This window comes from Ctenocephalides felis, unplaced genomic scaffold (assembly GCF_003426905.1).
Source record: "Ctenocephalides felis isolate EL2017-DRISC unplaced genomic scaffold, ASM342690v1 CF-g0.4_SCAFFOLD_03573, whole genome shotgun sequence".
Taxonomy (NCBI): domain Eukaryota; kingdom Metazoa; phylum Arthropoda; class Insecta; order Siphonaptera; family Pulicidae; genus Ctenocephalides; species Ctenocephalides felis.
The window spans coordinates 16111886-16128231 of NW_020539727.1; the positions used below are offsets into that span (position 1 = coordinate 16111886).

General features: G+C 26.5%; 1 protein-coding gene across 1 annotated transcript; it reads right to left on the reverse strand.

The window, feature by feature from the left end:
- Window positions 1-601: 601 nt before the first annotated feature.
- LOC113389639 (tigger transposable element-derived protein 1-like) lies at window positions 602-2281 on the reverse strand. Its single transcript, XM_026626658.1, has one exon. The coding sequence runs from the start codon at window positions 2279-2281 to the stop codon at window positions 602-604; it is 1680 nt and encodes a 559-aa protein (XP_026482443.1).
- Window positions 2282-16346: the final 14065 nt, after the last annotated feature.

Here is a 16346-nt window from a genome sequence, read left to right on the forward strand (position 1 = left end):
TTACAATTCCTATAATATATACATGTATATAAATATTCGCGCATTCAATTCAATTATATATTTATAAAACTAAATGAATGAAAATGGGATTTAAAAGTGAATTTGAATGAATTACTATTTTCATATAAATAAATTTCACGATTTTCACGTATAATATTTTTTGAGTAATGATATATTACTAGCGTCAATATCAAATATATCAAACTGAGATTAATATTTGTATATAAAATATATATTCCTTAGTTCTATTTTCACGATTTATTTTTCTAATATATATTTTTTTCTTTTTATTATACAGGCAGTCCTCGTACTTACGGCATGTTAGGTTCTCGAAATACGCGACGTAAATCGAAACGACGTAAGTCGAGACATATTTTTTCATATGTTTACATGTAAAACTCAAGGGTTAGGTTCCACACGGACTCGAAATAATAAAAAAAACTGCATTTATAACAAAGGACGTACTTTATTATTAAAAGTAAGTTCTTAAAATAATTATAAATTATGTACTTATGAAATTGCTAGTTATTTTTGGTATTTGTATGTTATTAATTTTAATAATAATTATAAAACTTATACATATGTAATGATAAATAATAAATTAAACTTTTGGCTTAAAGAAACTATCAATTCTAGATTGCTTGGCTTCTTTCTTCTTGCTATCATACAGATCTTGGTAACAGTGATAGGCTGCACAAATTTTGTTATTAACGTTAAAACTTCTCTCAAAATTAGGATCATTTTCTTCAAAAATTTTCATGGCATTCTTCAAATTTGCAAAGGCTACGGAAAGTTTTTTTAGTGTAAGTTCTTTTTCAGAGTCACTAATAGAAGAAGCTATTTCTTGTGACTCGAGTGCTTCCTTTTGTACTTGTGCCTCCAATTCAATAAGATCTTCATCAGTCAGTTCTTGCGAATGTGAGCTTAACAGATCATCAATATCATCAGTAGTAACTGCAATGTCAGGGAAACGGTTAGCCAAATGAACAATGTCAGTTGTGATCTCATCGACATTTGGTTGATCTGTAGATGTAGAACTTTCAGATGGCTCAAAAAAAAATGGGCATAACTTTTTCCACACTCCTTTTAAATTGTTGGGTGTCACCTCATCCCATGAAGTAGCAATATTTTTTACGCATTGCAGGATATTATAACTTTTCCAAAAATCTCTCAGCTCCATGCCATCATTTTCATTAGCCTTTACAGCCTGTGAAAAAGTTCTCCTGAGATAATAGGCCTTAAAAGACGCGATAACTCCTTGATCCATCGGCTGTAACAATGAAGTGGTGTTGGGAGGCAGGAACACGACTTTGATTTGAGGATCAATATCGGCAATACGCACAGGATGGCCGGGAGCATTGTCCAAAATAAGTAAAGCTTTATAAGCCAAATTATTGTTTGAACAGTACTGTTTCACTTCAGGTATAAAATGCTTAGTAAACCATTCTTCAAAAAGTATTGATGTAACCCATGCCTTTGGATTAGCCTTCCATATAACTGGAAGAGTACTCTTGACGTAATTTTTGAGAGCTCGAGGATTTTCAGACCTATAAACTAAAAGGGGTTTCAATTTAAGATCACCTTCAACATTCGAACCCAATAACAACGTCAAACGATCTTTAGCCGCTTTAAATCCAGGCATAGACTTTTCTTCCTGTGATATAAAAGTACGAGAGGGCATTTTTTTCCAAAACAAACCAGTTTCGTCCACGTTAAAAATTTGTTTAGGCGAATAGTCTCCACTTTCGATAATTTCCTTTAATATTCCAGGAAAACTCTGAGCAGACACATGATCGGCACTAGCAGCTTCTCCTTGCACTCGAATGTTATGTAACGAATATCTCGTTTTAAAGCGCATGAACCATCCGCGACTGGCAGAAAAACACTTTGATTCGTCACTATTATTCTCGCCACGTTTATTTTGCAGTGTGTTGATGATACTCAGCGCCTTATTTTGTATAATAGCCAAACTTAGAGGAACCCGTCGCTGAGTTTGATCTTGAATCCAATTGTACAACAGTTTTTCCATTTCATAAATTAAAGCATTCCTTTTGCGTATAATAGTGCTGTTTGAAGAGACGGAAGGAAGAGCTGTTAAGAGTTTTTCTTTATCTTTCAATATTGTTTGTACCGTCGTGCGTGATAAATTAAGTTCTCGTCCAATAGATGAAGTCGAATAACCGCGATCTTTGAGTTTTAAAATCTTAGATTTAACCTCCATTGTAATTGACTTTCTTACTCTCTTCTTCACTTTATTATTACAGTCTTGTTTAGGTGGCATTGTTTAAAATTCACTTAAATATGTATGTAAACACAAAAACTGTCAAAGATGCAAAAAAACTAATTTATTACGTCTTGATTGTCCGTTGTCCCTGAATGTACTAAACAAAATCAGCGACATTTGCGGGGTATATTCCCCGCACGAGACGACACCGCGCCCCGCCCGCGCCCCGCCCGCACCCCTCACGGACACAGACCATGCGACAAGTGAATTCTCCGATATGCCGCAAATCGAAACAAATGACGTATGCTTGAGGAATAGTGTCAAAACATTGTTTGACGTAACTTGAAACGACGTAAATCGAAACGACGTAATCGAGGACCGCCTGTACTACATTTACCAGCAGCTCCATCATAACATGTTGCTACCACTCTTGATCCTGGTACATCATCATTGTATTCATTTTTTTCATCCAGAAGCAACAAAACTCTGAACAATATTCCCTTTTCCTCATTATGGATCCTCAAACTATCTCTTGCTATTTTATAAGGTACATCTATATTGATTTCGTTATATTTTGAGATTGGAACTGGATGTCCAATATTCATCCAAGGACTTCCAGATGAACTTCCTTCATTCACCTGATATTGCAATGTCATATAATCTGCCCAACTTCCAACGGGTTCAAATGATTCGAGTCGAATTTTCATTTTTGAATAATTTGAATCTACAACTGTAATAATCTGCTTTACCGTTGTTTTAGCTGAAATATTTAAAATCTTGTTCTTATCAAAAGCTTCTTAATGCAGTAATAAGTAATTGTAGTATTTAATGAATTTATTGAAAAGTAGTAAAAATAAAAATAATTATCTTTGATTTTTAGTACTTTTGCAATCTTCTCCGTTGTATCCGGGAATGCAACTAGTTTGTTTTCCATCTAATGATGTGAGTCGAACTCTTTCGCAATTTTCTTTTGACTCAAACCATTCAGAACAATTTAGTGGCCCGTTTTTCGCCAATTGGTTCTTTAAATTATAATTCGACAAGGATTGCATTACATTTTTATGTAATAGTAGACAATGTTGATTTGTATAATCAATACCTCTGAAAGGAAAAATTTTGGATCCATCTGCAACAATAAAAATAAAAAGGTATTAAAAGCTAGAAAATGTAATGTATTGGATGTAATATAATTACCTATACTGCAACTTCTAACATCACTTATTGCCCAAAATGCATCATTAGACATTCCTATTTTAATTGAACTAAATTTCAGTTTATACCCTCGCAAAGGTTGTCTATTGGGAACATCGAATAGAAAAATATTTTCCTTCGTGTGCAAAAATTCATTCGTGATCTAAAAATATACATCTTTTATTTTCCAATAATTCATAATTTATACTAAACTAATACTTCTTTGCCGTGGATTGTTTTTGAATAAAATATAATTCCATCCTGACTTTGCAGTTGCAACTGAAAACTGCATTTTGGGCAAAGGGCCATCGTCATCTTCAGACAAACTTTACCATCTTTCACGTTTAAGTTTAAATTATCTTCAAATAAATATTCTGATCGTATTGCTTTGTTTGTCCAAATTACTGTTGCTGTGAATAAGCAATAAATATAATATTTTTATCAGAGGCGTTAACTCAAATAAATAATTATAACAAATATTTACCCTAGTAGAAATGTATCGTGGCTAGAGGGGTAAAATATCGTGGCGCAATATTCGAATCTTGTCTTTAGATGGACCGGACAATATTTGTTTTCAAAATTATGGAAAATTTGGAAAATTCATCGGAAAAGTGTTTTATATGGTTTATTACAAATAATAAACATGTTTCCCATCTGATTTACGCCTCCAATTTTATATTTACACAAATTATACATAATTTTGAAATGTGGGTTTCATGCATTTTTTTCTGGGCGACCAAGATTCGTTTTTTCAGTATTATCGAACTTGGGAAATACATGGTATTTATAAGGGTCACGAAAAAAAATAACTTTAAATAATTAATCAGCCCCAAAATCATGATTAAGGCTTTTAAAAAGTCATATGCTCGATCGCAATTAATAGTTTGATACATTTTTCTTATAAATTCAATATAAATTTTAAATGTGGGTTTCATGCATTTTTTTTCTGGGCGACCAAGATTCGTTTCTCCAGTATTATCGAAGTTGGGAAATATGTGGTCTTTATAAGGGTTACGAAAAAAAATAATTTTAAATAATTAATTAGCACCAAATCATGATTAAAGCTTTTAAAAAGTCATATGCTCAATCGCAGTTAATAGTTTGATACATATTTCTTATAAATTAAATATAAATTTCAAATGTGGGGGTTATGCATTTTTTTTCTGGGCAACCACGATTTGTTTCTTCAGTATCATCGAACTTGGGAAAAACATGGTATTTATAAGGGTCACGAAAAAAAATAACTTTAAATAATTAATTAGCACCAAAATCATGATTAAAGCTTTTAAAAAGACATATGCTCGATCACAATTAATAGTTTGATACATATTTCTTTTAAATTCAATATAAATTTTAAATGTGGGGATTATGCTTTTTTTTCTGGGCAACCACGATTCGTTTCTTTAGTATTATCGAACTTGGGAAATATGTGGTCTTTATAAGGGTTACGAAAAAAAATAATTTTAAATAATTAGTTAGCACCAAAATCATGATTAAAGCTTTTAAAAAGTCATATGCTCGATCGCAATTAATAGTTTGATACATTTTTCTTATAAATTAAATATAAATTTCAAATGTGGGGGTTATGCATTTTTTTCTGGGCAACCACGATTCGTTTCTTTAGTATTATTGAACTTGGGAAATATGTGGTCTTTATAAGGGTTACGAAAAAAATTAACTTTAAGTAATTGATTATCACCAAAAACACGATTAAAGCTTTTAAAAGGTCATATGCTCGATCGTAATTAATAGTTTGATACATTTTTTTACATTAATGCCTTTGTGTAAGTGTCAATATTAAAACCAATATGGGCTCCATATAATATATTGATAAACAATATTAAAATCCCATTCAAAACTAATATAAGCTCAATATTGAAAATCAATATAAGATTAATATAAATAAACAATATTTACCCCAAATTCAAAATTATTATTTAATCCACATTTAAAAATATTATTTAATTCATATAAAAAACAGAATTTAACTCATTGATAATATCTTAGCTAATACATAGCTAATCATTGATCAGCTCGATTGTAATTAACAGTTTGATATAAATTTTATATGAATTCAATATAAATTGTAAATATTATGTTCACATTTATTTTTTCTTTATTATCGAACTTGGGAAATAAGTAACATTAACATTGGTCAAGAAAATAATCAATTTTAAATCATCAATTAGCACCAAAAACATCAATGGCGACTCTTAAAAAACATATTTTTGATCAGAATTAATTTATTAAAGCTAAATTAATTAAATCCATTATTAAACGTGAAGATATGCAAAAATCTTCATTTTCGATTTTCGTCTCATTACTATAAATACCCTAGGGGAAGTTAAAAAAGCAATAAATAATTTAACTATATTGTATTTATTTATTAACTATATTATTTAACGACATTGTAAGTATGTCATCATTCAGTAAACAAAACAAAAATAAAATTCTACAAGATTATAGTAGTACAAAAGTACCAGAATAATTAACAAACTTAAATAATGTCATTATGTACCGCACTGAGAAAGAAAAATTAAACAAAATGTTTGATAAAATAAAATCAAAACTTCGAATAAAATAAATGTTAAATAATGAAATTTTGTAGTTAGTCACATGACTTGCTTAAATTTGTTTTTTTCTTGTTTGGTATGTATTAATATTATTTAAATCTATTATCATCTGTAAAATTTGTTAATATATCGATTTATATTTATAAATATAGACGTTTTATATTTATTCCTATAGAATAAAAATATTCTGAAATTGCACTATTAACATGTATATGGCTATGTATGAACATCTGGTTTTTGAGTTGTGTCTCTTCTTTCTTTCATATAACCGATATTTGTATAAGGCTATCTCGCTTCGTGTACGGTCCTTCGTACGAATCGTTGTCCTTCGTCTTCGGTGTTTCTAGAAGACGACTACCTAACTATATGTCAGTTATGGCCGAACTTATTTTATACGTATTTTATGAACTAATATTATATCATTGCACTTTTGTTTTAATTATATATTCTTGCATTTTTAATAGCAATTATTATTTATATTACTATACTAGTTTATTATTTACATTAATGTTATTTAAGAGTAAAAGTTTAATTAAAAAAAATTATTTAAAGGCAAAAGAAGTCTTCTTTAAATTTATTACTGTGTACATAGTAAATAGTGTGATTATAAAAAATGCTTGTTGGTTAGTTCTTGAAGAAGGAAAGAATCAATAAGCCCATAACGTAGAATAAAATAAGTGAAATATTATTATGTTTTGTGAAGATAAAATTTATTTAATATAATTCAGCAAAAAAAAATAATAATAAATATAAACATTAAAAATTTTCTAAATGTAAACATATTTGATATAATGATAATTAATAGCAATTTTATTAATTTTGTTTTGAATATTTTCTAAGTAACGTTTCACTGATTATGCAATTTACTAACTCTCTCATATTGAAATGAATGAAAAGGGAGTTATGGATATACTTTACTGACTACTACACTGAATAAACTAATAACGACAAATTAATGAGCGTATACTTCGTAACATAAAATGATACAAAAACATCAAAATACATAAAAATATGTTAGAACCGCCCTTTGATTAACAATGCTCTAAGTCTATTGCATTACCATCGAACGAAGCACAGACAGAGCCTCGCATTTTTCAATAGTATGAAATTCGTTACGCAGTGCATTTAGCAATTCTTGTTGAATTTAGAATTTATTATAATATTAAAATATATTCATAATATATAGTAAGTCTGGAAAAATGTGAATATTTAGTGAAAAATAAAATGATTTATGATATCAAATGATAATTGGCTAAAAACATATTTTGTGAACAGTTTATAATTAAAATCAAGCGGTTAATTAACATAATTTTGAGTTTTATGTTTAAGGTACGTAAGTATATTCATTACTTATATTATATAAACAACATACATATTTAGTAAACAATGATGTATTTTATATATTCTAGATTGACTAAATTGAAATGGATGTAAAATCAGCTGTAACATAAAAACTATCACATAGCAAAAATGGATTTGATAAAGGTAATAAAAATATTAACAAACTTATTAAATGCAGACTTTTCAATAATTTATTATCGCTTTTGAATATTTGATATTCGTATTTCCATCAACAGTTTTTTGTTTTAATTTAAAATTATAATTGTACTGTTTTAAATTAATGTTAACATTTTATATTTACTGTATTTTTAATTATTTCAGATTTAACTGTGATCGAGTTCTAGAAAATATGAGTTTTCAATAAACTACAATGCCAGAAATGTTTTTAGATTAAAAGCTAAGTAATTGAATTTATTATGAGTTTATAAAATCAATATATTCCAGAAATATTGCTATAAAATATTAATATATTTTATCTTATTTCAGGCGTAATCGTGATCGAATGCAAGAAAATGTTAAAACATGTGTGAAAATATCCAAATAATTTAAGAATTTCCATCACTAATTAAAATACTTATGAATAGACAATTAAGGCGATAGGATTAACAAAGATGAGATTATGATTTACCATTAAGATCCTCCAAATTATTATAATGACTGAAAATATTTTGATTGTTCTATATCTTATTATCATAAAATAATGTGTAAATTGTTAATAAAATTATTAAGATTCAATACATAAACTATTTAAAAATGTATGTATTTATTTAGAATAAATAAACTTTCATTATCAATGAGTTAAATACTGTTTTTCTATATAAACTAAATAATATTTTTAAATGTGGGTTAAATAATAATTTTGAATTTGGGGTAAATATTGTTTATTTATATTGAGCTTATATTGGTTTTTTATGTAGGGTAAATATTGTTTATTTATATTAATCTTATATTGGTTTTCAATATTGGGCTACATATTTCTTATAAATTAAATATAAATTTCAAATGTGGGGGTTATGCATTTTTTTTCTGGGCAACCACGATTTGTTTCTTCAGTATCATCGAACTTGGGAAATACATGGTATTTATAAGGGTCACGAAAAAAAATAACTTTAAATAATTAATTAGCACCAAAATCATGATTAAAGCTTTTAAAAAGACATATGCTCGATCGCAATTAATAGTTTGATACATATTTCTTTTAAATTCAATATAAATTTTAAATGTGGGGATTATGCTTTTTTTTCTGGGCAACCACGATTCGTTTCTTAAGTATTATCGAACTTGGGAAATATGTGGTCTTTATAAGGGTTACGAAAAAAAATAATTTTAAATAATTAGTTAGCACCAAAATCATGATTAAAGCTTTTAAAAAGTCATATGCTCAATCGCAGTTAATAGTTTGATACATATTTCTTATAAATTAAATATAAATTTCAAATGTGGGGGTTATGCATTTTTTTTCTGGGCAACCACGTTTTGTTTCTTCAGTATCATCGAACTTGGGAAATACATGGTATTTATAAGGGTCACGAAAAAAAATAACTTTAAATAATTAATTAGCACCAAAATCATGATTAAAGCTTTTAAAAAGACATATGCTCGATCGCAATTAATAGTTTGATACATATTTCTTTTAAATTCAATATAAATTTTAAATGTGGGGATTATGCTTTTTTTTCTGGGCAACCACGATTCGTTTCTTTAGTATTATCGAACTTGGGAAATATGTGGTCTTTATAAGGGTTACGAAAAAAAATAATTTTAAATAATTAATTAGCACCAAATCATGATTAAAGCTTTTAAAAAGTCATATGCTCAATCGCAGTTAATAGTTTGATACATATTTCTTATAAATTAAATATAAATTTCAAATGTGGGGGTTATGCATTTTTTTTCTGGGCAACCACGATTTGTTTCTTCAGTATCATCGAACTTGGGAAAAACATGGTATTTATAAGGGTCACGAAAAAAAATAACTTTAAATAATTAATTAGCACCAAAATCATGATTAAAGCTTTTAAAAAGACATATGCTCGATCACAATTAATAGTTTGATACATATTTCTTTTAAATTCAATATAAATTTTAAATGTGGGGATTATGCTTTTTTTTCTGGGCAACCACGATTCGTTTCTTTAGTATTATCGAACTTGGGAAATATGTGGTCTTTATAAGGGTTACGAAAAAAAATAATTTTAAATAATTAGTTAGCACCAAAATCATGATTAAAGCTTTTAAAAAGTCATATGCTCGATCGCAATTAATAGTTTGATACATTTTTCTTATAAATTAAATATAAATTTCAAATGTGGGGGTTATGCATTTTTTTCTGGGCAACCACGATTCGTTTCTTTAGTATTATTGAACTTGGGAAATATGTGGTCTTTATAAGGGTTACGAAAAAAATTAACTTTAAGTAATTGATTATCACCAAAAACACGATTAAAGCTTTTAAAAGGTCATATGCTCGATCGTAATTAATAGTTTGATACATTTTTTTACATTAATGCCTTTGTGTAAGTGTCAATATTAAAACCAATATGGGCTCCATATAATATATTGATAAACAATATTAAAATCCCATTCAAAACTAATATAAGCTCAATATTGAAAATCAATATAAGATTAATATAAATAAACAATATTTACCCCAAATTCAAAATTATTATTTAATCCACATTTAAAAATATTATTTAATTCATATAAAAAACAGAATTTAACTCATTGATAATATCTTAGCTAATACATAGCTAATCATTGATCAGCTCGATTGTAATTAACAGTTTGATATAAATTTTATATGAATTCAATATAAATTGTAAATATTATGTTCACATTTATTTTTTCTTTATTATCGAACTTGGGAAATAAGTAACATTAACATTGGTCAAGAAAATAATCAATTTTAAATCATCAATTAGCACCAAAAACATCAATGGCGACTCTTAAAAAACATATTTTTGATCAGAATTAATTTATTAAAGCTAAATTAATTAAATCCATTATTAAACGTGAAGATATGCAAAAATCTTCATTTTCGATTTTCGTCTCATTACTATAAATACCCTAGGGGAAGTTAAAAAAGCAATAAATAATTTAACTATATTGTATTTATTTATTAACTATATTATTTAACGACATTGTAAGTATGTCATCATTCAGTAAACAAAACAAAAATAAAATTCTACAAGATTATAGTAGTACAAAAGTACCAGAATAATTAACAAACTTAAATAATGTCATTATGTACCGCACTGAGAAAGAAAAATTAAACAAAATGTTTGATAAAATAAAATCAAAACTTCGAATAAAATAAATGTTAAATAATGAAATTTTGTAGTTAGTCACATGACTTGCTTAAATTTGTTTTTTTCTTGTTTGGTATGTATTAATATTATTTAAATCTATTATCATCTGTAAAATTTGTTAATATATCGATTTATATTTATAAATATAGACGTTTTATATTTATTCCTATAGAATAAAAATATTCTGAAATTGCACTATTAACATGTATATGGCTATGTATGAACATCTGGTTTTTGAGTTGTGTCTCTTCTTTCTTTCATATAACCGATATTTGTATAAGGCTATCTCGCTTCGTGTACGGTCCTTCGTACGAATCGTTGTCCTTCGTCTTCGGTGTTTCTAGAAGACGACTACCTAACTATATGTCAGTTATGGCCGAACTTATTTTATACGTATTTTATGAACTAATATTATATCATTGCACTTTTGTTTTAATTATATATTCTTGCATTTTTAATAGCAATTATTATTTATATTACTATACTAGTTTATTATTTACATTAATGTTATTTAAGAGTAAAAGTTTAATTAAAAAAATTATTTAAAGGCAAAAGAAGTCTTCTTTAAATTTATTACTGTGTACATAGTAAATAGTGTGATTATAAAAAATGCTTGTTGGTTAGTTCTTGAAGAAGGAAAGAATCAATAAGCCCATAACGTAGAATAAAATAAGTGAAATATTATTATGTTTTGTGAAGATAAAATTTATTTAATATAATTCAGCAAAAAAAAAATAATAATAAATATAAACATTAAAAATTTTCTAAATGTAAACATATTTGATATAATGATAATTAATAGCAATTTTATTAATTTTGTTTTGAATATTTTCTAAGTAACGTTTCACTGATTATGCAATTTACTAACTCTCTCATATTGAAATGAATGAAAAGGGAGTTATGGATATACTTTACTGACTACTACACTGAATAAACTAATAACGACAAATTAATGAGCGTATACTTCGTAACATAAAATGATACAAAAACATCAAAATACATAAAAATATGTTAGAACCGCCCTTTGATTAACAATGCTCTAAGTCTATTGCATTACCATCGAACGAAGCACAGACAGAGCCTCGCATTTTTCAATAGTATGAAATTCGTTACGCAGTGCATTTAGCAATTCTTGTTGAATTTAGAATTTATTATAATATTAAAATATATTCATAATATATAGTAAGTCTGGAAAAATGTGAATATTTAGTGAAAAATAAAATGATTTATGATATCAAATGATAATTGGCTAAAAACATATTTTGTGAACAGTTTATAATTAAAATCAAGCGGTTAATTAACATAATTTTGAGTTTTATGTTTAAGGTACGTAAGTATATTCATTACTTATATTATATAAACAACATACATATTTAGTAAACAATGATGTATTTTATATATTCTAGATTGACTAAATTGAAATGGATGTAAAATCAGCTGTAACATAAAAACTATCACATAGCAAAAATGGATTTGATAAAGGTAATAAAAATATTAACAAACTTATTAAATGCAGACTTTTCAATAATTTATTATCGCTTTTGAATATTTGATATTCGTATTTCCATCAACAGTTTTTTGTTTTAATTTAAAATTATAATTGTACTGTTTTAAATTAATGTTAACATTTTATATTTACTGTATTTTTAATTATTTCAGATTTAACTGTGATCGAGTTCTAGAAAATATGAGTTTTCAATAAACTACAATGCCAGAAATGTTTTTAGATTAAAAGCTAAGTAATTGAATTTATTATGAGTTTATAAAATCAATATATTCCAGAAATATTGCTATAAAATATTAATATATTTTATCTTATTTCAGGCGTAATCGTGATCGAATGCAAGAAAATGTTAAAACATGTGTGAAAATATCCAAATAATTTAAGAATTTCCATCACTAATTAAAATACTTATGAATAGACAATTAAGGCGATAGGATTAACAAAGATGAGATTATGATTTACCATTAAGATCCTCCAAATTATTATAATGACTGAAAATATTTTGATTGTTCTATATCTTATTATCATAAAATAATGTGTAAATTGTTAATAAAATTATTAAGATTCAATACATAAACTATTTAAAAATGTATGTATTTATTTAGAATAAATAAACTTTCATTATCAATGAGTTAAATACTGTTTTTCTATATAAACTAAATAATATTTTTAAATGTGGGTTAAATAATAATTTTGAATTTGGGGTAAATATTGTTTATTTATATTGAGCTTATATTGGTTTTTTATGTAGGGTAAATATTGTTTATTTATATTAATCTTATATTGGTTTTCAATATTGGGCTTATATTTGTTTTTAATGGGATTTTAATATTGTTTATCAATATCGGTTTTATATGGGGCCTATATTGGTTTTAATATTGGATTTATATGGGAAAATGTTAACAGAATAATATTATAGCAATATTGGTAAACAATATAGAGCCCATAAAAAGTACAATATTGCGCCACGATTCGTTTCTACTAGGGTAGTTACAGAATTGAACAATGCGCCGCACAAAATTCAAATATTTTATTTACTTTTTAGATTTTTTGTGAAATTTTTTAGACTGCAAAAGCTTAGAATATCAACAATATTAGGTAATAAGCAAGATAACTAAAATAATTCAAAATGCTATTTTAACTTCATCGTTTTAGAAATTGATTTGGAAATTGATAGTAAATTGATAGGTTCAAAATTAATAAATAATGCCAAAATAAAATATATTTAAATAATGGCCCAAATATAAAATGAGTTACAACAAATATTCAAGTATTGAAAGTTTTATAAAGACATTGATTATTATTTTTGGTAATATTACCACACGTACTATTTTTTGTACTATTACGAGACGAGGGTAATAGAATTTTAAGATTATTTAATCAATAATTATAACATCAATTTTGTAACTTATATATAAGTGCTTTCTATAATTATTTCATAATTAGTTTTTATTTAAAACTTACAATTGTGTAGTTTCCATAGCCCTCTTTTTTTATAACTTTTCACACCAAACCAGTTCATATCAAATGGATCCATTGTATCATTATAATATAATATTCGTTCGATTCCACCGGTTACATTATTTTGTAAAAATGCAATAATTTCAGTGCTTTCCTTAGATTTTCGTAACAAAAAAGTGAAATGATTCCAGTGACGCTCATTCAGAAGTGGCTAAAAATTATATTTTGCTATAGACATTATATAATTTTCGACGTACATTATATGAATCCTTCTTCAATATAATAAGAAACTTACAATGTGATTTGTTTCAGTTCCATTTTTGCATTCGCTAGAGTATATTGGTGGAATTCCATTTTCACATTTTCGAATTAAAGATTTTGTATTATCGTATCCCGATATTATGACCATGTAACATTTGCTGTTACTGAAATCTTCATTTTCGCAAAACATGACATGGGCATCGGATTTTACTTTAAACGAGGCACTTATATACATTTGTTGATCATTGATTGCATATTTTGGAAAATCTATAAGAGTTTTTTCATTTGATGGATTCATACTTCTTTCTTCGAACTCTGAAAATGCAAGTATTTTTATTTCAAATGTTGAAACATAGTTGAATTTAGATGAAATTAATTAAATGATATATTAAAAATTCTGTTAGTTTCGATAGTAGTAGGATATTGTTCAAAATAATTAAAATTATACAAAACCATTCCAGGTAGAATCAGTCCTCGGTGCAAAGTGGAATTTTGTGCTACTGTCTTTTTTCCAGACGTTGTCATTCAATTTGTATTCCCATAAAAGATTTCGTGAACGTTCTGGCAAATATTTTACTGATTTGGTATCTGCTCAATAAAAAAATAATCAAACACATAAAAAATGCGTTATTTTCTTCACTGACATAATTCCTAATCCGTTAACAATTTAGAAAATCAATTTATAGTATTATCATAAATAAGTAATAACTATTAAAACTTTTGTTCAAACAGAGTTTAATTTGGAATCCTTAGAATCAGAACAACTAATTATGTCCTTAACAGAAAATTTAAAGAAGACTAAAATTTGAAAAACAGATTAAATTAAATTATTTAGTAACAGTGAACAAACTATACAAATTTATAATAAATTTTATAACCTTCGTTGGGGTTGACGAATGTATTCCATGCAACTGCTGATGTTGTTGCTTCACCAGTCACCACACATACGTGGTCATCACCATTGGTGGCCACGAAGGCACCACTTTCGAAAGCATAGGAAGGACAAAACCATAATTGTATTGCACTAAATCTATAGAAATAAATATTGGAAATACAATTTAGATCCATTCATACAAAAATTGTATAGTAACAAATATTATCATGAATAATTTCTTATCTAATTTTATTTCTTATTATTTCATCCAAATAAATTCACTTGGGTCTAATTGGGTGACGATCACTCACCCTCTTAGACCCAAAAGAACAAAATTTATAGAATATATTCTATACAATTGTTTTGTTATAATTTTGTTATATATTCTAAAAATTCTATAAATTTTAAACTCTATAGTTTTAAAACAGTTTACACTGTATTATTAACTGCCAGAAAAAGTTTATTTTCATCAGAAATCCGATTTGCCAATTTTATGTTTTCTCGACATATGAATCGAATGAAACCAAATTTGGAAAAAGTATGTGTGTATATGTGTGAGCCGATTTTTTATCTTTGAAGTCGTTCAATTTAAAAAAAAATTCAAAATTTGAAAAAAATTGTGTCAAAAGTCGCTTTTGAGATGTGATAAATCAAAATTTGATCATAATTATTTTTAAAATTAAATTTATAAAATAATTATTCAAAATACTTACATGAAAATAATTAAAAAATATCCTCCCATTTCAAAAGATTAATTGCATAAATATTAATTATTATACTTATATAAATATATAAATTCAACTAATGCAATATATATTTAATACTTTATCACTTTTATTTGTATCCGCGCCAACCAATTTGCACAAATGCTAATCGTTATTTGTAAAAAAAAATACAAATGAAAATTATCTTGAGGCGGATCTGAACGGAGCTGATAAGATACAAAAAGTATAAGTTAAAATTGTCTATCTTATAACTTTCTTGAAATTTAGATAGTGATTGTTACTAAATCTTTGTTTCCAGGAACCCATTTTCAAGTTCCAAAAATAAGAGTGTCCTAACAAACCAGATTCATAGTTTACCAAATAATCCTAATTGTAGAAAACTTGCGCCGATTGTGATATTATTTTTAACCGTGGTCCTAGATATGTTATTTACGGTTACGGGTCTAAAGATTAAATTAAAAGAATTAATAAAAAAATGACCATAATAATCGAAAAATGATGGCTTGAGCGTTGAGTTGCACTGGGAAGCTCATAATTTTTAATATAATTTTTTTCATGATAGTTACGATCAATACTATCTCTCAGTTTCGGCTTGACGTTGAGTTCTGGGATACCCTATATATATATATATATATATATGTGTGTATATACACACATATATATATATATATATATATATATATATATATTATAGTTTAGTGATAATTTATGGATATCATTGAGAAATACAGACTATTCATAAAATGATAAATACAGACTTATTTTTCTGTGTGATAACTTTCAAGAGATATGAAATAATAAGACAGTATTTCGCAATTTTTATCGTTTATTTTCACAATGACAAACATTGCATTTTTTCTCTTATTTTATTTCTTTTTGCATCA